Source organism: Garra rufa, chromosome 15 (genome assembly GCF_049309525.1).
Source record: "Garra rufa chromosome 15, GarRuf1.0, whole genome shotgun sequence".
NCBI lineage: Eukaryota > Metazoa > Chordata > Actinopteri > Cypriniformes > Cyprinidae > Garra > Garra rufa.
This window is the reverse complement of record NC_133375.1, coordinates 7,319,004-7,328,893: the sequence shown is the minus strand read 5'-3', so window position 1 is coordinate 7,328,893 and position 9,890 is coordinate 7,319,004. Positions and strand designations below refer to the sequence as shown.

Below are 9,890 nucleotides of genomic sequence, written 5' to 3'. Positions count from 1 at the left end.
GGGCATCAATACGAGTCTTCCTCCTCCTATACTCTGGATAGTTGTACAAGGTTTTTTTTCCCTTAAATTGTTTCTCATTGGCTTTTGAAGACAGCCGTGTTTAACATCATAGTTGAGATGGCTTTAAAATGAATGTGTAAAAAGATTTGGTACCTGACAAAATATATATATTAACTAAGATCAACTTGAAATGGCCTAAGGCTTGTTTTATATAACCACTTATATATGACATATGTCACATTTATCTAGAATGGTATGTAGCACTGAAACATAATTCACACTGATGCACAAATTTGAGCCTACATTCATGGTGAGAATGATCACTATTGCAGTAGCACAGTGGGTATTGTGAATAATTCAATTATGAATGCAACCGGACCTGTTCAGTTTAAAAACAAGTTTATATTATACATTAAAATGTAATTTAATGGAGTTTTGAAACTACTTCTGAGATTACAAGGATTGTGTTGTGTCGATGCACTCGTGAAAATGCACTAATCTCTCTCTTGCTCACGCTCTTTCTCTTTCAGGTTAGTTCAAATGAGCTTGACTGTGCTTAATGGCATGATTGTGTAAAATAGCACAATTTTGCCAAACATTAAGCAATAAACGCACACACACACACACACACACACACACACACACACACACACACACACACACATATATATATATATATATATATATATATATATATATATATATATATATATATATATATATATAACAATTTAACAATAATAACAAATAACAATTTAATAAACCCACAAATATATATCTGTGGAGAAATCTCTGGAGAAATGCAACCTCTACAACTCCATCAGTGTGCTCTCTGGGTTGCAGGCAAACGGTTTCATTTACGTAATTATTTATTTATTTATTATTTTTTATAGATTATTCGGTCATCTTTGAAATTGAATAGGTGCCAATTTGTAATTAACAATAATTTGCTTATGATATAATAAGCCCTACGTACCTTGTTGGTCAGATCATTTATTGATTAATCAAATTGTTCATAAGCTGAATGTTTTTTTCAAAACATAGTTCACCTTCAACTAGCATGTAGATGATATCTTATACATATCTCAATAAATTAGAATGTTGTGGAAAAGTTAATTTATTTCAGTAATTCAACTCAAATTGTGAAACTTGTGTATTAAATAAATTCAGTGCACACAGACTGAAGTAGTTTAAGTCTTTGGTTCTTTTAATCTAACAACAAATTAGAATACTTCATAAGACCAATAAAAAAAAAACATTTTTAGTGAATTGCTGGCCTTCTGGAAAGTATGTTAATTTACGGTATATGTACTCAATACTTGGTAGAAGCTCCTTTTGCTTTAATTACTGCCTCAATTTGACGTGGGATGGAGGTGATCAGTCTGTGGCACTGCTGAGGTGGTATGGACGCCCAGGTTTCTTTGACAGTGGCCTTCAGCTCATCTGCATTTTTTGGTCTCTTGTTTCTTATTTTCCTCTTAACAATACCCCATAGATTCTCTATGGGGTTCAGGTCTGGTGAGTTTGCTGGCCGGCCAAGCACACTAACACCACTGTCATTTAACCAACTTTGGTGCTTTTGGCAGTGTGAGCAGGTGCCAAATCCTGCTGGAAAATGAAATCAGCATCAAAAGCTGGTCAGCAGAAGGAAGCATGAAGTGCTCTAAAATATCTTGGGAAAAAAACACAGTGGACCAACACCAGCAGATGACATTGCACCCCAAATCATCACAGACTGTGGAAGCTTTGGACTTGGGCTATGAGCTTCTCCACCCTTCCTCCAGACTTTAGGACCTTGGTTTCCAAATGAAATACAAAACTTGCTCTTATCTGAAAAGAGGACTTTGGACCACTGGGCAACATTTCTTCTTCTCCTTAGCCCAGGTAAGACACCTCTGACATTGTCTGTGGTTCAGGAGTGGCTTAACAAGAGGAATACGACAACTGTAGCCAAATTCCTTGACACGTCTGTGTGTGGTGGCTTTTGATGCTTTGACCCCAGCCTTGGTCCATTCCTTGCGAAGTTCACCCAAATTCTTGAATTGTTTTTGCTTGACAAGCCTCTCAAGGCTGCTGTTCTCTCGGTTGGTTGTGCATCTTTTTCTTCCACACTTTTTACTTCCACTCAACTTTCTGTTAACATGCTTGGATACAGCACTCTGTGAACAGCCAGCTTCTTTGACAATGAATGTTTGTGGCTTACCCTCCTTGTGAAGGGTGTCAATAATTGTCTTCTGGACAACTGTCAGATCAGCAGTCTTCCCCATGTTTGTGTAGTGAACCAAACTGATAAACCATTTTGAAGGCACAGGAAACCTTTGCATGTGTTGTGAGTTGATTAGTTGATTGGCATGTCACCATATTCTAATTTGTTGAGATAGTGAATTGTTTTTTTTGTTGTTGTTGTTGTTGTTAAATGTGAGCCAATTCATCCCAATTAAAAGAACCAAATAATTAAACTACTTCAGTCTGTGCGCATTGAATTTATTTAACACACGTTTCACAATTTGAGTTGAATTACTGAAATGAACTTTTTCATGACATTCTAATTTATTGAGATGCACCTGTATATACAATAATAGCTAAGTCACACTTTTACTCCAGTGAATAATACTTTTTATGGTAAGTTTTGCATTTTGAAGTCATTCTGCATTTACAATATTTTATACTGTAAACTAGTTTGTGGTTAAAACAGGTTCATTTCCAGTATGTCCCTGCTGAGGTTGGGATGCTGTCATGCAAGATGGAATAAACTGAATTTATTTCAGTGACAAAAGGTGAGTAAATTAATTTAAAGTAGATTTCTTTGCTACAACCTTACATGCATGTACAAATAGTTTTATGGCCATTATTTATTTATTTTATAGTTGAAATTGTAGTGCAGTAGTGTTGACTGAGCAGGTGATACATAAACTGTAAATACTTCTGTGAAACTCTCAATTCCAAGTTCATTTTCCAACATTTTTTCTGATTTTGTCTTACATCACCTATCTCTCTTGATTATTGTTGGAAACAATTGTTTAACCCCACCACAAATAATGATAACCTACATGCACTGTATGGCCAATGTGGACAGCCCTTTATTAATAACAGGCTTGAGTAATCCATTACATTAGTGAAAACTTCCTGTGTGCGCACAGCAAGTTAGCCTGTTGACTTAAAAAAAAAACATATCTGTATGTTACAAGAAAGAAAAGCATGTTCCATGTTTGCATTTCTCTATTCTTGCTATCAGTGTCTTCAAGAAAAAGAATAAAACATTGACCAAGGTAGGTAATTAGGGTAAGATGACCCCACCCCCAAATGATTTTTTTCTTGAAAATAGATTCCAAAAAATCTCATCTCAGCAATTTTGATGAACGGCTACACTATTTTTAACTTGCTCATTTCCTCTGAATATTGACAGTTGTGAGATTTAGTCAGTCAAAACAGTTTGGAGGATAAGTTGTCTAAATTTGTGTCTCTGGAAAATAGTGATCTTATACTATTATTTTTGTGTATCCCAGAGAATTGGCATAGAAGACCACAGGTGGCATGTTGTGACTAGTGTTATTATTTTTACATTTTAAACTTATTGTAATTCATGGGGTTATTATTTATTATTTCTATAAATTAGATTATATGGTCAATTTAATATGTGAATATTTATACATCAGTGTATAAGCCATAGAAAAAATGTACACTACTTTTACATAAAAATCTATTTTACTGGGATTCTGCTTTGTCTGTCATCAGTTATTAAATTATTCAACTAAATTGTCAAAGTAAATAAAAAAAAAGAATAGGTGATTCAGTGTTTTACTATAATAACCATTTTTTAACTTAAATGATTTAAGTTAAGCTGGTTATTTTAACTTTGCTGTTATTCAAGTGCGAATGAAATTCTTGTGTTTCTACGCCACACCTCAAAGCTTAGAGACCCCCGTCTTAACTTAAATATTTTTTTACGTGTTCAGCTATGGTGAATTTTTGTAAGTGCTCTTCGCCAGACCAGACCCAGCTTGTTAACACCTCCCACCACTCACCATAACGTCATCAAACTTGTGACAATGAGTAGGCCTGTCTGTCTTCTTTTGATAGTGTTATTTATTTGGTTCTTCGACGTCTGTTGGTTCGGCTCCGCTTACTTTCCCGCGCACCCGCATTTGAATTCACCTTACCAACGGGTAAGAGTTTACAGTTATTTGTCTGTAGGATTTCTTTAGTCAGTACCGATTTTTCACTTCGACTTGATAGATTGACTGAGCACAATTAAATATGATCGGTGAATATATATATATATATATACTTTTTTTTTTTTTTTTTTTTTTTACAGTGAGGTCGAGGTGTTGGATTTTGGAAAGCATGGTGGCCATCATTTAGCCTTTTCACATGTTGAGTCAACAGTAGGCCTGTCTCAAATAAAGATTACTTTTCATAAAGAATGATCGTACAACACAATGCAGTGCATTGTACATATTTCATTCTATTACATTACAAAGTAAAAGGCACGGATTAGATCTCCGCCACAGCTGACGTCTACATCCAGTCACACACATATGTCCGTTTACATAATAAGCAAACTCAATCCAATGTTGTATTTTTAAATCTTTTATTATTAAAATAAACTTTTGTCATCATTTATATAAAAAAAAAATAGGATCTACATATACAGTGCATGAGAGGCAAAATTAGAGCTACTTTATAAAGTCTAAGTGTTAAAACAGTTGCATTTAAAGTTCTTCAGATTTACCAAGGTCGCCAATAACTCTGTTTCAAGGCTTCGGAAAAATTGCAGCACTCATCAACCTTTGTACTATTTTTAAGACTGAAGTGTGCGGTTTGGAGCTTCTTGGATCCATGGGTCCCAGCCTGTGCGTTAAATGATATTTTGTCCATATCACAAATTTCAGTCCTCTTCGGCATAGAGCAGTAATATCTGTCTGAATTTGGCTGCAAGTTGGAACAATGAGCGTCTGTTTTAAGCGAAACCTTGAGTGATCGACAAAGCGCACTTGTTGTTGCAAGAACCTGTGTAGGGTCGCTCTCCGCAGTACTGAAATCAGGAACTCTGGCGTGGTTGGGACCGCTAGTAAGATGTGTCAGCAAGATGGAGCGGGAGTCTCTGTCTGCATCCGATGCGAGAAGATAATGACTGACAGTGGCGAGACAACTTCTGTAGCCAGCTCGATATTCAGTAGAGTCACAAACTGTGTTCATTCCTAGATTTAGAAATCATTATTTAGTTATTATTTTCCAATAACACGTTTAAGATGGAAATGTAATAAATAATAATTCTTTAAATGCGGATGGCAAACAAACCTCTTTTGGTGTTTTGCACATGCATCAGATGTTTAACCGTCAGCTCCAAAATATCAGCCTTTTCCAATTTTCGCTTGCGGATCTGAAAAATATGCAAATATAAACAGATCAGTTATGTGTGAGACAGATATTAAATGTTAGAATTTTAATAAATCCAAACAATTTTAGAAGATTAAATCCATTTAAATTACTTACATTGTTCGAACAGACACTCTCCAGGAGACTTTTTAATTGATTCAAACATTTATTGATACGTGCCCTTCTTTTCTTCTCCATTAGTGGTTTGGACACCTGAAAGAAAAAATATATATATTTAAAATACAATAAACACCCGCGGATAAAGAAGTTCTAGATTTTCTGTTTAGAAAAAATAATGTAACTCATAACTCTATGCACCTTTTTAACGCTCTGAGTTTTCGCAGTTACCACTCTGTCTGATGCTGCAGGCATTGTCCTTAAATGCGTGATGCTCTTAGACACCCAGAAGAATTATCCAGTTTCCTTGTGTTAGAGTGAAGGAATTCTTCCCAGTATCCTGCTTTATAAAGAGAGACTTACTTAACATCTCAATGCACTGCTCACATCATTGGTGCGCAAAAAAGAGCATCCATTTAGTTTCTGCTGAACACCCAATCAGCGTGAAGTTGCTCTTCTGGTTGTGCTTTTGTTCTCACAAAAAGGAGCCTAAGATTGACTTTGGTGCTACTCACTTTTATAAACCATAATACTTATAAATTCTACAATCAGAAGGAAAATACACGTTAAAATAAAATATTTTTATTATTATTTGCTCGTATTGGCGTAATATGTAATTAACTTTCCTCATGTCACTTCCATGTCTAATTAATTTTATTTGAAATTGCAAACTGGGGCTTTTCAACATGGGCTAACCCTTATAATAATATTATCTTATGTTTTTTTCTTATATATTATCTTATATTTAATTGCATTAGTTTAAATAGAAATGAACGAACAAGCTCTCGTCTAAGACATCATCGTGTGAGGTGAAAATGTATAGAGAGTTCAATAAAAACACCGTAAAATGGAAAACGTTACAAATAACCAGTCGAGATGTAGAGGAATTAGCTCTGACTATTCATTCCTTTCTCTTCAAGTTTCACGCCATGTTGAGACAGGCAGCACCGTGGAAATCTTTTCCGTGTATTCACAACGTAGCGATTTTCTGCCAATAAGGAAGGGGAATAACCTTTACTGAATTAAAACGTCAATATTCTACAAACCAAAGCTACATTTTCTAAAACTGCCAAAACGGTCTTGGATTCTTTGGTTGTCTGTAGAATACAGACGGTCATGGTACAAGTAGAGCTATAAGTTTTAAGCTTGATAACATACATGTTCTCAAAGAAAAGTAGAATTCTCACAGATGTTCCCTTGAAAGAGCAAAGCGAGGAGAATCAGGGGAACGCCTCCTGTCTGAGGGCCCTATCCGCCTGATTTTCCACACTTCCCCGTCAATGGAGCCTGTCCTTAGGAATGTCATGCAGGGTTTTTCAAAAAAAAAAAAAAAAAAAAAAAAAGGTTTAAAGACCCTGTACTTTCCACTGAGGAAAAACTAGTTTCACATAACAATTATGAACAGTTAGGTGGAAATCAACACAGCCTCGTGCCAATGTCATGCCACAGCATGGTGTTCAGGATATTTTAATTCCATGTAACTTTATTTTGTTTATCAAAAATTGTATACACATTGTTGAAGGAATAGCATTTTTTTTTCTTTGAACAAAATGATGTCCTGTTGCACATGCGCAGTAAAAAAAAAAAACGGTGAATGACTTCAAAAACGTGACACGCGACAGGATGAATGAATCTCCATTGATAGCTTTAAGACCTTTTTTTTTCACTTGAGACGGCCCCACTATACAATGGCTTTATTTATACAGAGGGAACAAATGGCGTGACACCGGGATGGACTCACATTACCATTTCAGCAGCTCCGGTCAAGAGCCTTTAGAAGGCAATGAAAAACACTTCAGTATATATATGTATAGAGAAGCGATTGATCTTCCAGGTCTATTGTATGTCTTCTAAAATAAGTTTTCTTTCAATGATTCCAGTCCTTTTTATTGCGACATAATATTATTGCACCAAACTTTGCAAGAAGTGTACAGTGTTTATAAGATTACGTTAAATACACTGAAAGAGAGTAGCCTATGGTCTATTTATTTCTGGTACTTTCAGTCAGAAAATGTCTATACCGCATTGGTGTTAACCAAAGACGCATATATAGGCTACAACAGAACTAGTTTGTATTTTATATAGGTTATTTTAGCTTTTATTTTATTTAGTTTGTTGTATTTCTTATTTTAGAAGACATACAATAGACTATTATTATAAATTAATAGTTTTTCTGTTGTTCCGTATTTTTATTAACTAAGAGACAGGCGGGTCACATTAACATGTTTTTAGCATTTAAAATTCAGTTGTTTGTAATGGCCAAAAAATTGGTTCATTCGCCGCAGTTGTTTTTCTTTTCACAGCGTAAAATAGCACAAATCAGTATGAAATCGGAGCAAATCAGCTCTCCTTTGTGAAGCTGATTTACACGTCAGTCTCACGCTCAGAAGCACCACCATTGTATTGGCAGTTAATTTTCAACAGCAAATACATTTACTTAGTTAACTGTGCCTAAGTCTATAGTTTTAGATCAGATGAAATATATAGCACATATAAAACAAAGCTTAGATGGAAAAATCACACTATTTCCATGTTTCTTAAGAGATTTCACAGTTTCCTCCACCTTGTCAGAAACAAGACAGAAACAATTTGTGCTCGAGTTTGGCATAATAAGAGACCGCGATAAAGGTTAAGCGCATGTTTATCAAAAGCCTGGAAGTGCTTTCACTTTTCTCCATCTGTAACTGATTAACCTTAACTGCCTTTTATTATGCGCGCTTAGTTAGAAGATCCTGTAGTGACTGAAGTATTCTATGGCTTGTTAACAACAATTAGTGAAGTAATTATACAATTACTGCAATAAACGTTCCTTTTCCAAAGGATTACCATTCATTGTTGACATGTAAATACAAAAAGCATGGCGGTAAAAGAGATTCACCTGATGTTCTTGGGCTCAACATTAACAATATATACCAACAATATAAAACAGTCAAAACTGTCATCACAAGTAAAATACATTTGAAATAAATGCTCAAAGGTGTTTTTTTTTTTTTTTTTATGTTGCCAGTACAACATCAATAAATCCGTTGCAATACGTTTCTGATGCAGGGTTGTTTTTGTATTCTGAAAGATTCTTTTAGTGTTTCCTTTTAATATTGCCTTTTTACAGTGAAAAATACTTGCTATGTGCCCTGCAGGTGATCTACCACATGTGAGCAGGGCAAACTTTTTTATTTAAATTATAAATAACTTCCACAAAGTATAATTCACAAGCTTTAAACTTAATGTTCATGTTATAAAATGCTGATCATCCACACATTGTTTATTAAATAATACTTCTTACAAATAGTTTAATGCCACGCGACAATACTTTTATTTATTTATTTTGGTCTAATCAAACATTGTATGTCATGAATTTCTATAGACTAGACCACAGGTCTTTGAGAAGTCTTTACTTTGAATTAGACGTGCACGGTCTTGTGTTTGGCTGTGTGCACTAAGGTTACTGGCTAAGAGGAAAAAAACAGAAGGGCACATTAACATTGCTTTGGGTATTCTTAGGGGCTAAAATAAATTAGTGGATAGTAACTTAAAACCCGGCGAAGGATGGAAGCTGTGTGAAGCCATTCAATCAGAAACGAAAGACAAAAGGCCCCTCACATTGTTAAGCACCACATCTTGTCTACTGAGGCTCTTTGAGTTGCAAAGCATCTGTCATTTAGCTCACAGAATAAGCAACAAATCTGTTTAAGAACGAAGACTTAAGAACACCGTTAGTTCAAATTTAGCAGCGAATATTTACTTATCGCGATTATTGATTAAAGTTCTTATCGCATTCTTTCAAAATGTGTGGCTATTCTCGATTCCAAACTAAATAACAATTAAGCCTAATTCTACTATATATTTTAGTGAGATGTTCTTTCATCTGTCACAAATGATTAAACATTAAATATAAACCAGTTGTATAATTTTCTTTTAGACTATTCTTTGTTCGGTTAGGCAATTTAAAAAATTCACATGTGCGCATGTGCGTTTGTACGGAAGTGAGCTAATTGACAATATCGCTGAAAACATTATTTTGCAAAATGTTTTCTTCTAGCGTGTGGGTTAAGATTAGGTTACAGTATTTTTAATAGCTGTATATAAAAGCAATATAAGTATATGCAAAGTCCAGATATATTTAGTAAACAAAAATGTCTTCACTAATAAAGTGAAACTTGTTGATCCCTGAGGCTGAGTTAACATCGAAAGACTTATGAAACTGCCAAATCATTTGGCATTAGTGTTTTGCACAGGTTTCTTTTTTTTTTCTCCCCCGCTTATTTTTATTTATTCAACTCTTTTTTTGTAATTACATTTCTACGTAGCTTTAGAATGCTAGCATGTACTGAAAAACAAAACACCACAAAAAGCCACACAGATGAGTCGCGTGGGTGGCATGAAATTTGCCTCCG

At 34.8% G+C, this 9,890-nt stretch overlaps 1 protein-coding gene across 1 annotated transcript; it reads right to left on the bottom strand.

The window, feature by feature from the left end:
* Positions 1-4,728: 4,728 nt before the first annotated feature.
* her3 (hairy-related 3) lies at positions 4,729-5,757 on the bottom strand. The gene is made up of 4 exons (XM_073818730.1): positions 5,698-5,757; positions 5,497-5,592; positions 5,302-5,383; positions 4,729-5,201 (listed from the first exon to the last, which is right to left on the bottom strand). The coding sequence occupies exons 1-4, from the start codon at positions 5,749-5,751 to the stop codon at positions 4,729-4,731; spliced, it is 705 nt and encodes a 234-aa protein (XP_073674831.1). The 5' UTR covers positions 5,752-5,757.
* Between the last annotated feature and the right edge of the window lie 4,133 nt (positions 5,758-9,890).